The sequence below is a fragment of the Acyrthosiphon pisum genome, chromosome A1 (assembly GCF_005508785.2).
Source record: "Acyrthosiphon pisum isolate AL4f chromosome A1, pea_aphid_22Mar2018_4r6ur, whole genome shotgun sequence".
In the NCBI taxonomy this organism is placed as follows: Eukaryota; Metazoa; Arthropoda; class Insecta; order Hemiptera; family Aphididae; genus Acyrthosiphon; species Acyrthosiphon pisum.
The window spans coordinates 54,686,680-54,708,385 of NC_042494.1; the positions used below are offsets into that span (position 1 = coordinate 54,686,680).

The 21,706-nt window shown below is 26.8% G+C and overlaps 1 protein-coding gene and 1 long non-coding RNA gene across 4 annotated transcripts in view; both read left to right on the plus strand.

Annotated features, from left to right (window-relative positions):
* Positions 1-2,193: 2,193 nt before the first annotated feature.
* Positions 2,194-9,401, plus strand: LOC100160884 (profilin). 2 transcript variants are annotated; one of them, XM_008182239.3, is made up of 2 exons: positions 2,194-2,695; positions 7,954-9,401. In XM_008182239.3, exon 2 carries the CDS (start codon positions 8,085-8,087, stop codon positions 8,466-8,468), a length of 384 nt encoding a protein of 127 aa, XP_008180461.1. In that variant the 5' UTR covers positions 2,194-2,695; positions 7,954-8,084; the 3' UTR covers positions 8,469-9,401. The 2 variants fall into 2 exon arrangements, with proteins under 2 accessions (XP_008180461.1, XP_016657962.1); XM_016802473.1 differs by lacking the exon at positions 2,194-2,695 and adding an exon at positions 4,545-4,680.
* Positions 9,402-17,285: 7,884 nt separating this feature from the next.
* The window catches only part of LOC107883077, an 82,126-nt gene continuing 77,705 nt past the window's right edge, over positions 17,286-21,706 (plus strand). The window contains exons 1-3 of one of the 2 annotated variants that reach the window (XR_003839033.1): positions 17,286-17,509; positions 17,583-17,711; positions 17,776-18,178. This is a non-coding gene — a long non-coding RNA (uncharacterized LOC107883077). The other variant, XR_003839032.1, reaches the window with a different exon arrangement.

The following is a 21,706-nucleotide window of genomic DNA, read 5'->3' on the forward strand; positions in this document are numbered from 1 at the left end:
CCCCCCCCCCACTAAAACCGGCCCTGAATATATTACGCGAATAGTCGGTCGCATCTGCACGTTTTATAATATTATGCGTCGTACATTGTACGGGTCTATGAAGCTTTTTGTCGAGTGGCATACGTATGACGTCACAATTCTTTTTCCGCGCCTTTTTTGAATTTCCCATAACATTCAACCACTATATTATTACCCTGTCATCAGCTTATACTATACACCTCCATTTCAACCTTCATTATACTCGAAATATTAACAAGTATTTATAGTTCTTCAAATGCAACAATTCTACAAATAATATTATACTATATTCAATGTCTAAAAAATGTCTACCCGAAGTCAAATTAAATTTTTACAAGATTGGATGTTTACTAGATTTCCCATGTTGCGATTTTCTTATGTTGTTGTAGGTAATTCAAAAACGAATAACCATAGAAACTTGAAATGTACACCTTATAAACATAATAAAATAAAATCATTTCAAGATTTTATCAACTTCTATAATCAATATGTTTTGACTCGATTTGAGCTGTTTACGACATTTTCAATTATTTTAGTTTTTTCTATAAATGTCACAAATAAAAAATATTTGTTGGGAAAAAAAGCGTGAAAATACAAGTTCCTGATATATTGTTATTTGTTACAAAAGCAGTTGAAAAATATTCAAAATACATAGGCACAATTTTTTTTTATAAGGATTAAAAGTTCAAATTTTGATAAAATTTATCAAATTGAAAATTAAAAAATAATTTTGTAGTTAAAAATATATAAAATGTTCAACTTTTACAGCTAAGGGCCAGTTGTACCATCTCTGATTAAAGTTAACCGAAGTTTAATCGACCGAATTTGCCCGGATAAATATCTGTTATCAGCTGATTAAGCTTAATCGAAGTTTAACCGTAGACGGTTAAATTTAAAACAAGGTTCCATGTACCAAAGTAGATTATTCTGTAATCAAAAAAATATTACAAATATTAAATCACAGTTTTTTTTATAGCTATCAAATTTGGTCGAAATTAGATATTCAAACGAAGAAGAAAAATTGCAGTTCTGTGTTATATTTAAGAAATATTATTCGTTGGTACTTGAAACTTCTAAAGTGAATTATTATGTACAAAGTATATAATAATAAAAAAATAATAATAATTCTACCGTATTAATAACAATATAAATATGATATAAAACCACGGTTATCTAGTAGATAACCGTGTATAAAACATCCTAGGCTGACGACCGTCTCCACTCACAGTCAGCAGAGTGATTGCCACTTACCCGTTTTTTTTTGTTTATTTTTAAAAATTGCGATAATTTTTTCAATTTTATGATGTTAATTTAATTGTAAAACTCAGTATACATAAATGTTACAATCACAAATGTACGCAATTATGAGCTTTTAAGCTAGAAACGATTTTGGATAGCTTGAAACATAAAGCCCTTTATTTGTGTTTTTGGTACATATTAGTTATTACCACGAAAATTCATTTAAATGTATTATTACTTCTAAAGTTCTAACACCCCCCCCCCCCCATTGAAATTTTCTGGCATAGCACTGATTATTTGCAACATTGGGAAGAAGTATTTAAAAATTAAAAAGTTAAATTGAAAAAAGAAAACTACGTATATAGGCAGCATGACCGTCATCGCAACCTTGTAGGTCGTAGCTAAGGCCTAGGACATGAATAAAATCTGATAAACATAATATTATATTATTAAATAATCGTGAATAATTGTGATGCGCCTTTTGCACTCGGCGCCGAGTCATCAGTATTCAGTAGCGGTCTATGGCCAGGCGGCGAGGCGAGACGGGGGACAGAAAGACAGCTGCCCGCCATCCGCGCCGCCCGCCCACACCGCCGGTGCCAGTGGTTATCAAACCACAGCGGCTATCGTTGCCAACATCCTTCCGTCGAGTCGTGAACGGACGCGGGACGAACGAATAATGGACTAATGGAGCATTGGAGCGCATGAGCACGACAGTGTACACATCGCCGATACTGCCGTTATATTAATAATAATAATATAATATATATATACATAATAGTAATTATTATCATCTCATGCAGTCACGCCATTATTGGGCAATTGTCACTTGATATTCCCTTCGCGTTTCCAATACATAATAATACATTAATACACATGTGACATGTCACATATCTCATCCTGCATTCCTGCCCCGGGCCCGGCGGTCTGCCGATTGCCGGCTACTTCGATCGGCGATCAAAAATTATTTTCTCGTTCCGTTTTCCTCCTCCGCCGGGATTTCACTTTTTCGCCGGGTTCCGATCAATCGGTCCGTCGTCGAAGCGATGCAAGTACGCTAAGTCGCAACCGACAGCAAAACATCAACGTGACGAGCGTTCCGCCGGAATAATATCATTATACATTTATACCAGATTACCAGCAGCTCGTCTCGCGAGTCGCGACCACTATAGGTACTATACCACTACCACTGTCAGCTCCCACCGCCTCGCCGTGCCGCCATGTGCTAACGCAGTAACACCGCGGTTCGCCGTCGCAATCGTCGTCGTCGTCGTCACTCGTCGCAACTGCAGCACAACGTTATTACTCACCCCGGGCAACTACAGCAGTGAGTGAGCAGATACCGCAAAGCCGACTGGAATCGATCGTGCGCACACCCGGACGACGGTAACCACTACAGCGAAGAACCGCCGGCAAGTACGAGCAGACGACACCACTGGTAAAACGATTTTCCTTTAGATTTTTTTTCCCCATTAAGCGCTACCTATTTTATTATTCGAATTGCGCGGCGTATCATATTAACGATGCATAATATGTCTCAAAAACCCGTGACGCAATTTATTCGTCGTTTGCTGTTTGTTTTTATTTTTATTTTTTGTCTTTCTATTACTATTCTAAGGTATCGTCATTTATTACCCCCGCTCGGAGTAGGCATCATTCCCTTTTTTCCGTCGCGACACGCAGACTACGTTATAAATAATATCACCACCACCGCCGTCGTCATATATTTGTTTAGATTCAGGTCAACCAGTATAATAATAATACGCTCGACCAGACTACTTACCAACCGTTGTACCCATATAAGGCTGGTAAATTTGTTTCCCGGTGTTTGACGAGCGTCTTGGCGACGAATTTCGATTTTAATCGTTCTCGCGATTTCCCTATTAGAGATTTCTACCGGCCACCATGTCAATTGAGTAGGTTCTAGAATACTATAGAGAACTGTTCTCTTCATATACAACAAGTACAATTATTATACACATCTGTAATGTTGTGTATTTCTAGTTTTTACGATACTCTAAACAATTATTTATGACTTTCATCCTACCCAATCTCCTCTTACATTAGTTGTTATATTGATTTACCTGACATTTGAATTTATTCATCAGTTTTTTTCCATCCATGTTCTCTTATGAATTCTATAAATTATATTTACAATAAATAGGTACCTACATCTAAAGCATTGACATTTTTGGCACCTACCAATATAATAGGTTTTACCGAAACTGTATATGCTCGTAAGTCTACTGTTACTTTTTATTTTTGGCAAAGTAGCAAAACATTATTTGTTAGTATTTTAAAATGTTATTGACCTAATTCAAATTATTTGTAATGTATTTGGTATTCCTAATTGTTATTTTTATAATATTTTGTGTTATAAATAATGAAGTTAAACATTTATAATTCTTATAATTTATAAAGTGTAATTATAGGAAGGTATCTAGGTACAAGTTCTAAGTTTTTACAAAATATTGAATTTATTGTTATTTAATTTATATTGGTATTTGATATTAGCCTTTTCAAGGTTTCCATGATTTTCTATTAAGTTATCTAATTAAACACCCACCTATTTATAATTTACGTTAATTATTAAACATTAACTATTATTAGTTATTGCTGTTGAGATAATTGGCAATATCTTAACTATTAAATTCCTTATAGATTTGTCATACTTAGGTTAAACTTTAAACCTCTTGGTCGAATTGTGGTACCTAGTATTCGTAGTTAATTATTTTCCTAATTTATTGATTAGTAGTTATTATTGCTTATGCTATGATATCAATGTAGAATATTTTAAAATAAAATATAGTATAGGTATACTTAGTAGCTAAAATAGTAAAAAAATAAATAATTTCATATACCTACTTATATTTTATCAAAAAAATGCATTTATATTTCGGGACAAAAGAAAATATTTTTGTCGCAACAGCTCTACCTACATCCAACCTGTATTTATCATATCCTACTGGTATGTACTTTTTCATAAAATTAGTTTTCAGTATAATTATGATTGCATTGCATAGTAGTGACTCCTAATTAGTGTTTCATTTCATTTACAACATTTTATAAAAAATGTTTTACATATAAAATATTAAATAAATATTTTCTTAAGACATCCTTTATTTTTGTTTTCATTGATTTGTTTAAAATACGTAATACTTTAGTAGAAACTATTTATCTATGTAGTGTTTTTTCCAATCCAATGACCTCATCTATGATGTCATATTCCCCCCAAGTCACGCTGTAAGCATCTGGTCATGCTAAATTCCTTGTGCCCTCTGTAGTGACTAGTTGAATGACTATGAGACATCATCCAAATAACATTTATTGTTTTATAATGGTTTTTATTCTGTAATTTGTGATCTAAAATTTATTTTAAATAATCATATGTGTCATAAATACAATTTTGAAGATATAAATTGGGTAATTATTTTGATGTTACTACGTATTCTGACTTAATTCAAATTTTAGAAAATTCACTTTTGTACTTAATGCACAATTCAATCATAATTTTCATTAGGTAATTTATGTATGTCTTGTTAGCTTTTTGACTGGTATTCTTAATATATTTAAATTGAATTATATGTAATTTTGCGTACTAAGTTATATTTGAATAATTTTTTACTTACCTATTACTTACAGAAAAAATATTAATGCATTTCGTTTTGATAAAAATTAAATAAATACCCGAATAAAATAAATATACATGTATAAATGTTAATCTTTAATCGTGATTTTAATGTATGTAAGTGAATTCCTAGGCAGACTTTTTTTCCCCCTAAAAATATAATATTTGTACCTACTTAGCTTATTCTTAAAAATCAACTGTAAGGCTATAAAACATTTATTTTATAACTGCATTAAATTTAAAATATTTTAAACTAATTTCAATTAGGGTTGTTGCCGACACATTTTTCATTTGGTATCAATACTCAAAGTCACCTCATGTACTTATAGGTTTAATATTATGTTAATAGTATCAAAATTATCGATTTTTTTATAAAAATTATAAATTTAAATAGTTAGGTATTTGATAATTTATTTAATCTAAAAATTAAATGCAAATGAAAATTTTTTTTACTTTAAAATATATTTTTTTAATGAAGACCAATACAGGTATGTTATTAACTTTTTCTTAACAAATTATTAAATACTGGTCAGATAGTAGCAATAATGATTAAGTTTTATTAAAATTTATAATTTATAATGTATAATTAATTATGTTCAAAATAAACTTATTAGGTATTTACGCTCAATCATTTTACATGTTCTTCTAAAATCATCAATATGTACCAGAAATACAAATTTGATATTACATATAAGTCATATTATCTTTTTATACCTCTGTTAAAATACTATAATAGGTAAAAACAAATACCTAACAGGTTTTACTGGTCAGCCATTAATTTCCAATTTATCCCCAGGTTCCAAGAATTGATAAATGCTAGAGGCTTAAATAATGTGATAATATATTATGCAATATAATCTGTATTTTCTTTAGTCAATTTATATTAAATTTTAATTTAATGTAGGTAGTGAGCATGGATTATATTTTAATTGTTAAAATATAATTTTGATAATACATTAAAAAATCGGTTAATTTATTGTTGGTGAGTTTTTTAAGGTACTTAAATAGTTAAATCTATTTGTGTATTTAAAATAAATAGAGATGGACACAATCATGTGGCCTTTTGCTGCCTCAACTAATCCTTTCAAACTTCTCGGTTATCTGCTTTTCTTTTTGTTCTGTACCATATACCTTCTTTAAATCTAACCTTACCTAATCTAACTACAGAATTTTGATTAATTTAAATTTTGTTTCCGTGAAAACATTTGTTATTATATTATTTTTATTTTGTGTAGGTATATGTTTATATATTCAAACTAATTGTATTATCTGTTGATTATAGTACTTTTATAATTTATAATCATTTATTTATTATTTACTACTTAGTACTGAAATGCAGATAATTATACAGGAAGTTTATAAATATTTGGGAAACAGAATTTGATTAAGTATCAATATTTGGATATTTTATGTTATCATCCCACTCACGATTTTCATAACATTTTTTCTTCAACATTTCTTCAATCCTATGGGGTCTGTATATTCTTTAATCTATGACAAGATAATTCAAAGTAGATTTGTATAACAAGTCGAGATATGTTTTAGATTTAAACTATCAAAGTGAGCATCACTATAAGGACTAAAAAAAAAATACATAATATAGATACCCTGTGGCATCCTTTGCTTGCTATACTGGGTAATAATTGACCTGATAAAAGTGATTGACAGATAACAGAAATGATCCCACCAGTATAATGAATTTTTTTTATAATTAGAATAACAATTAATTTTTGGTTCTATATTTTTAAATAGTGTTACTACTCATTTAATAATATGTAGAATATTAAGCTACATGTTTAGAATATAAATAAATGTCTGTCTTTATTTAATTAAAGCATTGTTTTTTTTTTAAATATACTTATGCTATTCTAGTTATTATCATCTTATGTGCCTAACCTAATAAATAATAAAACAAAGTTACAATTAAATGTATACTATATACCAAGGCTAGGCAAGTTAATGATTTTTTTTAACTCAGTTAAGTTAAGTTAATATGTACCGATAACAAAAAGTTAAAAGTTAACTTAACTATGGGTTAACACAGTTGAGTTAAAAGTTAATACACAGTTTTTGTTAACTTTTTATTAAGTTAAAAAAAATTTATTTGTTTATACAACGCTAGCGTACTTAATTTTTTTCCAACCCAAAACTAAATTATAGACTAACAGACTATAGTGTTTACACTTTGTACAGTATTTTCATATAAGTTAAATTTGAATGATATACATTTTTAACTTTAAAAAATTTACGATTCATATTTTTTGACACGAAAAAGAAATAGACTGAAATAGTGAAATATAATTAAATTAAAAACAAAATAAATTAATTTAACTTCATAAAATGAAAAATTAATTCGTTAATTTCACTCAAGTTAATTAAAAAAGAAGTTTAGTAAGTTAACAGTCAAGTTAATGAAAAGCCAAAAGTAACTAGTGAAGTTATAAAGTTAAAATAAAATAAACTTTTTAACTTAACTTTAACTTTTTAACTTGTTAATGCCCAGCCTTGCTATATACTGTATATATTATGTATACGCAATTTAGTATTTTTTATCATCATTTTTGATAAATAACTAAAATATATGAGATATTAATTAGTAAAATCTAATGCAATTCAATATTATAAATAACCCAACTGCCCCAACTAGAACTATGTTTGTTGAATATTGATTTATTAATATTATAATAATATAGCTTAAAGGTAATAGTAAATTGAGTATTTATTTTTACAACTCATACTCGGGCTCATACTTGTCTAATTAATTGTTATAAATTACTCTGTGTTTAATTTTAGTTGATAGATGTTAAACTAATTTTTAATTGTTTTGTGTTAGGGTATATTAAAAATTAGTAGGCTAATACTATTTTCTTAAAAACTAATTTTCATATTGTCTTTGTTTTAAAATAATTTTGAAGACTTAAAAGTTTTATCTAAGTGGTTATAACTGGTTATTTAATCACATTATTATTTTTTTGTATCAATTAAATCTCCAATTACGTTTTCGTTTAATACAAAAGTTTGTAGTATAAATTAGATGCCAAAACTATTTATGATTTTTATTTTTACAGATATTTCAAGCATCCTAAAGAAATTTGCTGTAAAGAAAATATATCAAGTCATCAACTTAGTTTAATGTACTAAGTTATACCTACCTTTTTTCAAGACTTAATTTTAACGCACATTAAACACAACATCAAATATGTCTTCTTGGCAAGATTATGTTGACAAACATCTTATAGCATCTCGATGCGTTACCAAAGCCGCTATCTCAGGTCATGACGGCACTGTATGGGCCACTTCAGATGGATTTAATGTTACCAAGGAAGAACTCAGCAGACTAATTGCTGGTTTTGAAAACCAAAATGTTTTGGCTGCTTCAGGTGTAACGTTAGCTGGCAGTAGGTACATTTATTTGTCTGGTACTGATAAAGTCATTAGAGCAAAGCTGGGTAAAGTAGGTGCACACTGTGTGAAGACCCAACAAGCCGTTGTTGTTTCATTATATGAAGACCCCATTCAACCACAACAAGCTGCCTCTGTTGTTGAAAAGCTTGGCGATCATTTGGTTGCCCATGGATACTGAACATGAATTACAAAAACGATTAATGTGCTTCAAAAATAGAAGAAAAAAATTCAAAATTCAGATTTTCAAGAACAACTAAAAACTATATGATATGGCATTTAATATATTACATTAAAATAACCAAATCTCAATTACACCCAATAAAATTAATGTTTATAATTTTGGGAGAAATATATTAGGTATATATTATATTATTTTATTTTTATTTATTTTTTAATGGAATACCAAACAATTATTTCATTATCTTTTATTATATTTTATTTCTTATAAGATTTTGATCCGCTGCTTGGGAACTATAGATTTGTTTAACATTATTATTGTTGTATACAAGTCCCAGATATTATTACTACCTAATAAAATTATCTTCATACCCTTAAAATTGTTATAAAACATAGTGAATCTATTGAATATTGTCTATAAATTAAATTTTTTTGATTATCAGCTATTGCTAATCGATGATGTATGATTTAATTTTCAAACCCCCTTGATTCATGTTTATATTTTTCTACTATTATATACAAATTTAATTTTAAAAGAAAATTATATTTTCTTTATTTTTAATGTTTTTGCTTTATACTTGTTATGATTTGCACTTTCTACTGTTCCATTTAGAAACAGTACCTAGTTAGATATTTATACAAAAATCCATGACTTGAACGAAAAAAATAGTACGTACCTAACAATTAAGTGTTTTGTAATTTGTTTAATATTTAATTGGCTGTGTGGTATCTTTATTTATGTTTATTAATTATTTGTAAAAATTTCTATGAGCAATAATAAACGTATAGCTTTTTATACCAATTTACGTTCCCTTTGGCTACCAAGTAAAATAATTTTGAAAGAAATATTGTATTGTATAATATATTGTCAAATATTTTTTTTATTATAACCAACCAATAAACAAATATTTATAGAATATTTTACACTTATAAATGTATTTTTTTTAAATTATAATTTATACAATCATCCTTATAAATTAATATCAGAAATCATATATTTTACAAATTGGACTGATTAAGTTATTTGAATAGGCCATATTGGCGAACTTTAGAGTTTAGACCTGATGTTTTTTGAAAAAGTTTATTATTGTGCAAACATAATGATAGATAAGAGCATTGAACTCTTGTACTTTTTTTTATCGTCATTTTGTTTAGATATAATAACATTTATTTTTCTTTGAATAGAATTCTTACCGGACAATGTGAATATATAACTGTTTATTTTGTGGCCTATTGAATGCATTTCAACAACACAATAAGTAGGATCTAAAGAATGGATAATGTGTTAATAGCTAAATGTTTCATTTAATTATCAGTTTACTTTTCAGATGTATTGGTATTGTAATATAGGTGGAAATTAATATTAAATTGGTATGTATAGTGGGCTAAATATTCAAACCTATTAGATAAAAATATGACTATTTTTTAGGTACATACCACATGTGATGAAAAAGAAAAAGATGAACTAGTAATATACTGATCTCATGAATTTAAGAAGTACACCGCGGTAATCAAGAATAAAATAACCGAAGAAACTGTATCTTCTATATTTCACACTGGCTACTGGCATACTCAATATTCACGGGCACCCTTATTCAGAATAGATACCATGAACACTATAAATTATTAATCTTAATAATTTCAAAAACGGTAGGAGCCATTCCTATATAGATAGGAAGTAATTTAATTTTTAATAGTAATTAGTTTTTCATGAATAATTATTAATTATTCCCATATTAGTTGTTATATTGTAAAATCCACAGAGGCATAGTACTCTTTAATTGGTACATTTTTGAACTACAGTCTTACTGATGTACTATTCTATTCTCCACTATATATTATGAATTATTAGACACTTAAGTTGTAAAAGGTTTATGCCCTTGAATATTATTTATGTTTTACCTTCATATTGACTACAAATGAGTATTGACATTTTTATGTTTTGGAAACAACTATTTCTGACCTTGGAATTTAATATAATATTAAGATAACCTACTATATAGTATAGTATATACCTAATATACATTATAGTATTATACATAATAATATATTATGCTGCTTTAAAAGGCTCAGCTTTCACTGATAACGAAATATGAATTGCGTTTGCTTGATTAGCTCGACAGTTTTTCAAAACGTATTAATTTAATGTACAACAGGTTATTTTGGTGAAATATGTGAAATAGGTAACTACCACGATGTTGGTTGTTTCTGAAAGTCTTAAGTAGTTTTGTATGAAACTATGAACATTATGAATGAGTTTTGCATGGTAGGTAGGTGATTAGTAATTTATCATTAAAATCAAAATGGATTTTTGTGGTTTCATAAGAATATAAGATGTTTTACATTAAATTAATTAGATATAAATATTTATTGTTATAAAAAATATATTCGATTGTTATATTAGATTCTGAGCAGAGAGATTAATGTATTGATTATTAATGATGCGTTTTTTTTGTGCTGTACACGATAAGTATTCTGTTTGTGTTCGATAGGAGGGTGAATCTCGTTGGTGCATCGAGGAGGTCGAAATGTAAAATTCACCGGTATTTGTCAAAAGCGCCGAGAAAAATAAATAAAAAATTAAGAAAACGAGATTTTTACACAAAATCGGTTTTTGACAAAATAAATAACCGTAAATAATTTTTGTTCAACTTTTATTGCTAAGAATTGAAAATTTAAAAGAAGGTTCCATGTAAGTAAGTTATTCTTTAACTCAAAAATAAAAAAACCTCAACATTCGATGAAATGTCGAAATTACCTACATATTAAGTAACCAAGAATAACGATTTTAGTTATTTTTTGTCATTTTATAATATTAATAATGACTAATAAGAAATAAGTAATAAGTAATAACGATAGGTCTAAATATAATATCTACTGTACAGCAGAGCGAAATCCACTTACCCTCTTTCTTAAAATTACTCCTGACTATATATAATTTAAAGGGGGTATGAATAAGTCCGGTTCTAAGGAGTTAAAAATATGCAATTTTCTATTAGTGGCTTGTGTAAATGACAAATGTGTGCGTAGACGTGTAGTAGTAAGTGACTGTTTATATAATACATAGCTGAGCGCACCCGTACGCGCACACGCATATCAGTAACACAGCGTTTCACATACTAAATTAAAAATGTGAAATTTAGCTCGTATTTCCAATAATATACCTTATTGAGTGACATTACTGTATGAACACCTATTATACAAATAATTGAAGAGAAGAAATTTATAATCTAGGCTTGTATAGGAGTCAATAAGATGTTTAATTTTCAATGTCCAATATTTACCTCTAAAACTTGTGATATTTTACTTTTTGAATTTAAATTAATGAATTTAATAATTAAAATATCGAAAATTAACCTATAACAAGCATAGATTATCTTCTGACTTCTACAATATTGATAATAGGTGTATTTACTCTCAAACCACTCAATAAACCATATTATTGGAAATACAAAAATATATATTCATAGAATTTTTCAATATTATTCATACCCCTTAAAAATTTACATTTAAAGTAAGCTTGTAGATTTTTTAATTATAATTTTTTTGAGAAACCACTTGGACAGCGAGGACCATTTGTACAGATACCTATTTAACTGTATTATAGGACTATTGAAAATGTTGATCTTAATTAAATACTAGTAAGTAATAAATATTTAATAATTGAAATAAACTACTGAGATAATTTTTAATTTCCATTGAAAATTTGATAACGTAATGTACCGTAATTATAATATATTATTAGTATTTTGTTATGATTTATGACATTAAACAATAACGTTGATAACAAATAACAAAATAAGTACTTAATAATTATAAAAGTAATAACATTTTATTGATTTTAAAGTAATTTATATTTACCTAATACTGTTGTGCATTAAATTAATTTTAATTATTTGGTACATAATAAATTATAGACAATCTTGAGATATCGTAATGACTGTACTAAACTCTGATGAATTCAAATCATGACCTATTAAAATACGTATTTTATTTATAGGCCCCATGTCTAAATTCTTAAATTTATATTTTTTATCGTGACTTAGTGACTATTTATAGTGCGAGTTATTGATAATATCGTGAGTCATGACCCCCATGGAAAGATCCCCCATAAAGTAATACCACTTCTATCTATAAATATATTTAGATACCTAATACTCTGATATTAACTAACAAGTTTGGTACCTACTGGCTTCTATAGTACTCTAGTATTATTAGTATTATTATTGTTCTATGGCATTATCCAGAACATACACATAACATTGATAAAAACTTTCAAAATAATATTATGTTGACATGTTTATTGGAAAATATATTGTCTTTATTTAAATTTATGATATTTGTTGACATTTTGCTGAGAAAAATCCTTTGGAAACTTCCCAAGGTTTCTATAAGGTTAAAGTTCTTTAAAATACTTTCAGTCTCCGACAACCATGGCTTTTTTTTCTTATTATTGTTGTCTGTTTTGTATATTGATTGTCGATTGATAATTGATATTTTCATTATTATTATCAGATTAGGTACATATATGGACATAATATGGTAATATATAAGTTCAGTTGCGTAATTTTAGTTGGGGAAAAAAGTTTTTACTGATTATTAACTGAACAAAAAAATCGATTGCAATTATAAAAATTATAAAACTTTATATGTGTTGGGAGCAAAAATAGCTTAATTTTATAATAAAAATGACGTGGGATTTAAATAAGTATGTCACTAACATGGCATTTTATAGTTTTCCAGATGGGTCGAACAAATTAAATTACAAAACTTAACTACAAAATGGAACAACATTAAAATAGTAGGTATATACTGTGACAATAATTGTCGGTTAGACATAAAATAGACATAATGGTCTCCAGTTCCTTCACTACATATTGGAATTTTTAGAATTTTAATTGTATCAGTTGATTTTTTTTTTTTATTATTATTATAAAATATTCCTGACATACAAGGTCATCTAACTTATTGATAAAATAGTAACAATATTTAACATTTAGACAGTTGATAAGCGTAATTAATTACAATTATCTCTATATTATATATATATATATATTTTTTATTAATATTATTGGAGTTGAGATAGGGCATCATGAGGACGTCCACGCTTGAGACGCCGGAGGGTAGGCTTATCGCTGAGTTTGAAATGTTTCGCGCTATTGTCGTTATTTAGTTGGCCAAAAAATTGATCGTGAGATTTTGTATATAGTCTTTGATTGATGGGAGTTTGAAGTCGGTGTGGAATGCTTCATTTCTGATGAACCAAGGCGCGTTAGATTTTGTATGTAATTTCTTAGTTTGGAAAACTTGGATCTTATATATGTGGGTTTTGGCACAGTTTTCCCAGATAGGGGCAGCATAGAGAACTAAAGGTCGTAGAATTTACTTGTAAAGAAGCAGAGAGCAATTCCAGCTTAAGGCGGTTTGACGGTTGATTAAGGGGTAAAGAATTTTAAGACGTTGGTAACCTTGTTGTAGTTTCAAAGAAATGTGTGGGTTCCAAGTTAATTTTTTATCTAGGATAACGCCTAGATATTTTATGGTTAGTGACCACAATATGTTGTCACCATTAAGTAGGTACTAGAGTGGGTGAGGTTTTGGGACGACGAAGTGTGAATAGTACTGTAGTACTTTTGGAGGCGTTTAAAATAATATTCTATTTTTTTGCACTTTATTTTGTTTAAGTGGCTCTGTATATATTTTCAGTGACAATGTGGGCTCTCACACTGAACTTGTGTGTTAGATGTAGTGGGAAAGTCCGCGATGTATAAATTAAAAAGCAGGGGAGAAATTATTTTGGATCTTTGGGGAACACCGGCTGCTAATTTGTTTGTTACTGAGCTGGTGTCGTCTATGCTAACTGAAAAACAGCGATCAGAGAGGAAGGATTTAATTATATTGAAGATCGCTAAATGGATATTTAATGTTTTTAATTTGAACAGTAGGTTGTCGTGCCAGACACCATCAAATGCTCGCGCAATATCTAAAAAAGCGGCACCAGGTATATTATTATATATACTAATTACTAGCGTATGGAATGAAATGAAGTTATTTTGAAAATAAAATAAAATGGGATTATAATATTATGAAATATTATTGTTCTTTTTTATATTACATACCCGTATGGTTCCTAGTAAAACTAAAATGTCTGTTTCGGTTCCCAGAAAAACTAACATTTAGGTCTCGGTTTCTTTTCGGTTCATAAAAAATAAAAAAATTTTTACCTGATTTGGTTTTTACTTATGGAAAAAAATGTGTCAAGTAAAAGTATTAGTTCCAGTAAGGTTCTGGTTTTTAAATTAATTTAAATAAGGGTTTCGGTGAGGTTTTGGTTCCCAATATTCAAAGGGTTCCGGTTCCAAAATCGGTTCTTTTCGACGAGGTTCCAGTCCCTGGTTGGTACATACGTGTACTATTATATTATGTGAATGGTGAACCTATATAATATAATAAATAAATATAGACATCTATGTCTGTAACTAAATGATTTAATAATAATGTGTTGAGTAGTATAATAGCAGCTGTAGATTGATTAAATTTAGATATTAATTCGTTTCTAGGAATTTAAGTAATCAATTCACAAGTTAATAAAATAATAACATTAGGCACCTAAATTATTCCTTGAATTTTGCAATTTTTTTATTACGTGTTGATTATCATTTTTATTGATAATCAACCGAATATTGTAGGTGTACACTGTGTACAGTATTCAGTACTTATGCTAAATTTAACTATTTTATAAAAACAAAGATTTTTGAAATTTAAATTTATTAAGAGTAGGTATTATAATAATATTAGTTAAATATTATTAACCCAGAAGAAGAGGAAATATTATTTATGTTCTAGGTAAACTTGTATAATATATTTTTTTTTTTTTTTATTAAAATATATAGTAAAAATTTACAATCTGTATATAAAAAAAAAAATACAATAAGCAAATATGATAACAAAATATGACGGACAAGAGATGGCGAGTAGGAAAGCTATCCAGTGATAGGACCCGTAGAATAATATTATTACCATGTTATTTGTTCAATACAATTGTAATGTAACAATATATAATTAACTAATTAAAAAATGTAATGGTGCTATAGTGCTCATCTATATTGTATAGTAAATTAAAAATAATAATTTATTATTAACTTTGTGGTATGAATTTGGATAGGCGTACAATACCAAATTATTTGAAATATAAGTTTGAAGACTTGAAGTGTAGAATTCATAACATTTAGGCATTTAGCAATAGGCATTCAGCTAAATATTATAAAATATACTTTGGAACTATTAACTAACTTATTGAAGTTGAATTCAGTTATAAATTTATAAATTGTTTGCAAAAGTATTATAATGATGCGTGTATAATTTTAGATTCTGTGCAGAGCAACGAATGTTTACAATGATGTGTGTTTTTTAAAAATTTTTTTTCTGTCAGTTAAACGTTAAAAATTTATAAAATGTTACATTTTTATAGCTAAGGATTAAACATTTAAAATAAGGTTCCACGTATATAGTCAATTCTGTAATCAAAATATCTAAAAAATATATAAACACAGTTTTTTTATAGTTATTTGAACGAAATTACAAATTAAATAACCAAGAATAACGATTTTGTTGTTTTGTTGTAATTTAAAAATATTATTCGTGAGTACTTGAAACTTCTCAAGTATATCATGATAATCAAATAATATGATAATTGAAATATGATAATATATTAATATGCAAATTATATAAATTCAATTTAACGGCTACCGTATTAATAATAACAATATAAATATAATATAAAATACCTATCCTAGGCTGACAAACCATCTCCGTTCAGAGACGAATATTATATTAAATCATTTTGTTTTTATTGATAATATTTGAATTGATAACTTGACTATCAACAATATTTTATTTACATTTTTATAATTTTTTTTTATTACATGATGTAAGAATTAAAAAGAAGAAACAAGACATGAAGTGAATGAGATATAATATTGATTTATGACAAAGTATCATTTTTTGTCTATTGAAAACATAAGTTTATTACATTTTTAGAATTGTTCTAATTATGCACTTTTTAATTAGTTATGTTTTATACAGTATTACAGTGTATAGATATAACATGATAACTTTGTAATGAATCTTAATAAAAATTTTGATATTGAATAATGATTGAATTACAACACTATAAAATATCTAATTTAATTCCTAAGTCATTACTGTAGTCTGTAGTAGGTACTTTAAAAATAAAACTAACCAAACTATTTTATGTGACTGAGGAATGGCAAAACCTCACCTAATTAGTAATAATTTGTTAAGATAATTTAATTTAGGCAAGTATTATAAATCAATAAAATCTTGTAATTTTTATAGGCATAACAATTATGTTTAACTCAGGGATGCTCAACCTTTTTTCTTTAGTGGGTCATAAATTAACTATTAAGTAAAAATTTGACTGTGTTGGATTGCACTATTGCAGGACACCCAATTTAAAAAATATGTTATGTTTACCTTATTGTATCAATGTACTTTTTACAATTTATTGCAACAACTAATGTTTTGTCAATTTTTTGACTAGTTTTCTTATCTTTAATTTACAAACTATTATTAACCGCAGGTAGGTAGATCATCATAATATTATGTATTTTGAAAATAATTCAATACTTTTTTTTATATATTTTATTGAAATAAAAATTTTTTCACTGCACATATTATGATGCCTTTGAATTTATCTAATATAATTGATATTTAATAGTTTATAAGAAATAGATATCATTTTTATAATATAGTTTAAAAAAAAAAAATATGGTTTTATTTTATAAAGATTGCATTGTTATTACTTATTGCCTACTACTTACTATGACAAAAAGAATAATTAGATACAGTTTCAACTAATTTTGGTAATATTTTTGAAAATGCGTTTATTACAGTACTTTTTAAAAATAAAGATAATATATAGTTTAGATCATGTAAATAATAATTACAATGGTTAAATCATACGACTAACTTTACTTTACATAAGAAACCTTTATGTTAGAAGAGGTTCATCAATAATAAGTAAAAAAAAAAATGTCTTTAAATAATATTTGTTTTAACAGCATAATTTATTATAATAAGTATTTATTTGTAGGAACACCTATGGGGTTAAGCAGTGATCACAGTAAAAGGGGTTGCAACCCTTTTAACCAGCTGCATTAGTTCATTCTAGGTACAAAAAAGGGTGCACAAAATCAAAATGGCTCCTATGCAGTAAAAAAGGGTAAGTTAACCCTTCCTCTATATAATATAGTATAAATAGTTTTTTATATTTTTTTTATGCATAGTCTTTGCCGGCAGGGCATATGTTAGCGAGTGCGCACTATCAGACTGAATCGCATATCATTGGGGAGCAGAGACTTACAGTGTGCAGTAAAGAAAAAAAAGGGTAAACAGCCTTTTATTTTTTAGCCAACCACAGTGCTTCATGCAAAAGAGTCCAAAGGGTTCCTGCCGTCCGCTGTAGTCGTACAATACCGATAGTAACGCTACAGTTGTGTTCTTGTGTTCGATATACACACTTGTATTGGTTTTGGTTTGTTATTTTATTTTTTTTTATAAAACGTGTTTTTAATTTATAAAACTTTTACTCCAGTGTTTGTTATAAGTGCATATAATTTTTTTTTTTAAATAGCCAGCAAAAAAGGATTAATTATTATGAATATGTTTAAAAGAAATTGGACTGTAATGGTATGTTTAAAAGTTACATATATTATTATATTATTTAAAAAAATGTTAATCATTATATTTTCTATTTATTTTTTTAAATACAAATTAAACAATTTTAGATCTTTTTTCTTTAAGTAAAGCTTTTTAATATATTTTTTAAAAAATAATATTAAATAAAATTACTGTGCCTTTATTAAATTAAAATAATTTGGCATTTTACATTTTACACTATATAATAATATTGAAGTCAAATTATTTTACTAGGTGTATTTAATTTATTATAATATTTTGTGAATAAAAGCATTCATATTAAAGAATATGATCTACTGTTATTAAACAAAAATAATAATTATTAGTTATACATTTATTAAGCTCATAATTATAATTTAAATTTGTATATGTATTTAGTTAACTATTTGGATCATAAAAAAGACATTTAAAACATTGATATATGTATTTTTATGATAACTTATTTAAATTTAATTTAAAAATATTTATCTATTGATGCTACAATTTAAATTAATTTAAAAATTGTTTTATAATAAATATAGTTTGTTAAAATTATTTTATTTTATCTTAGAATTTTAAATATATTTTTGTATCACAGTTATTTATATACATTTTAATATTTCAAAAAAATGAAATATTTTCAATTTGTTTTGTACTTAAATCAATATAAGTTAATTTAAAAGTACTAATTTTAGTTTACTCCAAAATAGCATAAATTTGTATGATGTAAATAAAAACTAATAACTAATAATTATTATTTGTTTGCCTAAACAAAACCTTTTATATAGGTATAAATTTGTTATTAGCGTTACTCAACTTGAAATTATAAATAAATGGTTATTTTTAAGCAATTTAAATATTTCACAAGTTACTTTATGTATTTACTTTGCAAACAGTATATTTAAAATATTTTTATAATTGAATATGTTTAAACTTTGGCGTTATATTTATACTGTGTGCAATTTCGATAGTCAAATGTACAATAGTCAGTCTTCCGAAAATCGTTTGTGTGGCTCTGTTTAGTCTCTTAGTCCTCAGTGTAACCAAAATAATTGTATATAACAATGTATTTAAGAGTATATAAAGTATTCCATTGCCTGCCTTCTATAGTATATCAATTTAAATTGTCATAAGTTAAACCCACAAATATCACTGTTACCAACAATACATTTTATTATGCACTACCACAGTAATGTATACAGTGCCTAGTAAAATGTATTGTTTGTCAGAAGCTTATATTGTGTAATATACATCATGTTTTCTTTTTACTACACATAATAGGTACATCATTTATACTTATTGTATTTTTAAGAACTTGAAAAATTTCCTTATTAATGCTTACGATTTTTTTGTAAATAATTTAGATCAGTAATTCATTAGACTTTCAATCTATAATAAATTACAATTAAATTTGCTAATCGTTATATGTGGCATATGCCTATTAGAAAAACATTACTTTCTATAAAATACATAAAGATAAATTGTCTAAAATATATAAATATAAGCATTACAATTTGATAGAGAATATGAAAACATATATGTTTAAATTAGTTAATTGACACTAAGAATAGTTGGTAAGTATGGTGCTTACTGCCTAGTAAAAATATGTCTAAGAATTTTTATTAAATAACTAATGCAGCATTTTCAGGCCCGGCTCAAGAGGTAGGCATCATAGGTCCACGCCTAGGGTATCACTTTGGTAAGAGGGTGGCATTTTCAAAATACTGATAATATAATATTGTTAGGGATAGCAAAATTTAATTTTGCCTAGTTCACTATTTTCGCTTGAGTCGACCCTGAGCATTTTGCATATACCTAGGTACCTACTAATATTGTATGTAACATGTGTATAATACTATAATGGTTATAGGCTTAAAATTACTTTATGAATATAATATTGTATAATTCAATAATTGTTCAATTATACAGTTTTCCTATTTATAATGTATATAGATTATTATTACATAAGTTGTAAAGCCATATTATAATTATTTAAATATAAAATAGGTAACTAAATATATACTAAAGTATTTCATAATTTGTCTATATAAACCTTAATATAGGTATGTAAAATATGTATTTGATATTATTAAATTGGTAGATAGGTACTCTGAATCTTTAACAATGTTTTTTAGAATTATAAGTATTGTTATCTAGGTTTTCTGGAGGGTGTGTCTGTAGTGTGTGTAAGAATATTAAAAATGAATGTAAATTCTAATTATTGTTAATTTGCTCTAATACAGGATAAAATTACTTATGCTATGGGAAAATGGGAAGTTTGAAGTTATTAGCTTCAGCGTAGAATAATAATTTATTATTCTTAATTTAAAAGTATGATAATTTATTGTATTAAAATAGGTAGGTATGTTCAAAAAAATGAAATAGAAACTATTTTATTAGATTGGTGCTAAAGTATTGTTTAGATTGTAATTTGTATATAAAAAAAAAATGGAAGAAAGTTTTGTTTTAAAATGTTAGGTTTTTAAGTAAGGAATTCCTGCATTAAACTTAAACCAATACTTGAAAAATAAAACATGGATTACTTATATGATTGAATGTATTAATATATTATTATATTAATCTTCAAACCAAATATGTTGATTGGAATATACCTAGATACCTAATAGCATTATAATTATTGTTCTGCGCTAATAGGTAGCTAAATAGAAGCTAATAATATGTAAGTCTCTTATTCAACAACTGCCTATATAAATTTTTTTAATTTTTAATGATCTTAGGTAGGTTATAATACCTAAATATATCAATAATACCTGATAGCACAGAACAATATCTAGTTGTTATTAATTTTTATTTATAATTATTGATTAATTGTAAGTTAATAAGGTAATTTTTATATTTACCTAGAACCTATATATTTATAATATGATTTCAAAGGTTTTATAGACACTTGAATTATGTACCTTCTATCTCATGTAGTTATGTAATTATTTCTAACTTATCTACATAGTAGTATTGTACATAATACTTAATACCTAGAGCTAAAAACTGTACACTGTTAAGTACCTATTATTACCTACTTGAATATTTTGAAAAGAACTTCAACAATTATTCTACATAAACAGAATTTAATAATTTTACTATTCTATATCTAATATAATATGAGAAGTGTGTGAGACTACTGAGACGTGAATGGTATCTAAACTTTTAACTTTTAAGTTAGGTAGGTTAGGTACCTACTACTATTGATTAAATATACAAGTATATAAAATACAATTTTGTAACTTTTATATTTTGGACTAATGTTTTTATTAATTTTTTAGTATTTTTTGTAGTATTTTTTAGTGCCTAAATAATAAATATTTAATAGTCAAATAGTCAAATATGGTGATATTTTTTAATACCTACTGGCTCCTAGCTGCTAGAGTATCTGAGCGCACGGCAGTGCGCCAGGCCAAGTTCCAGCAATGCCATTGTATCTTTACACGAACCAATTCGCCCTGTTTTTCTAACATATATATTTCTGTTTCCTCTTAAGATAAACTTTTGAAATTTAAAACACAGATTAATCTCGAGTAGTTT

Bases quoted from the DNA above. Each gene is read 5' to 3' on its own strand.
- LOC100160884 (XM_008182239.3), top strand. From the start codon at position 8,085: ATGTCTTCTTGGCAAGATTATGTTGACAAACATCTTATAGCATCTCGA.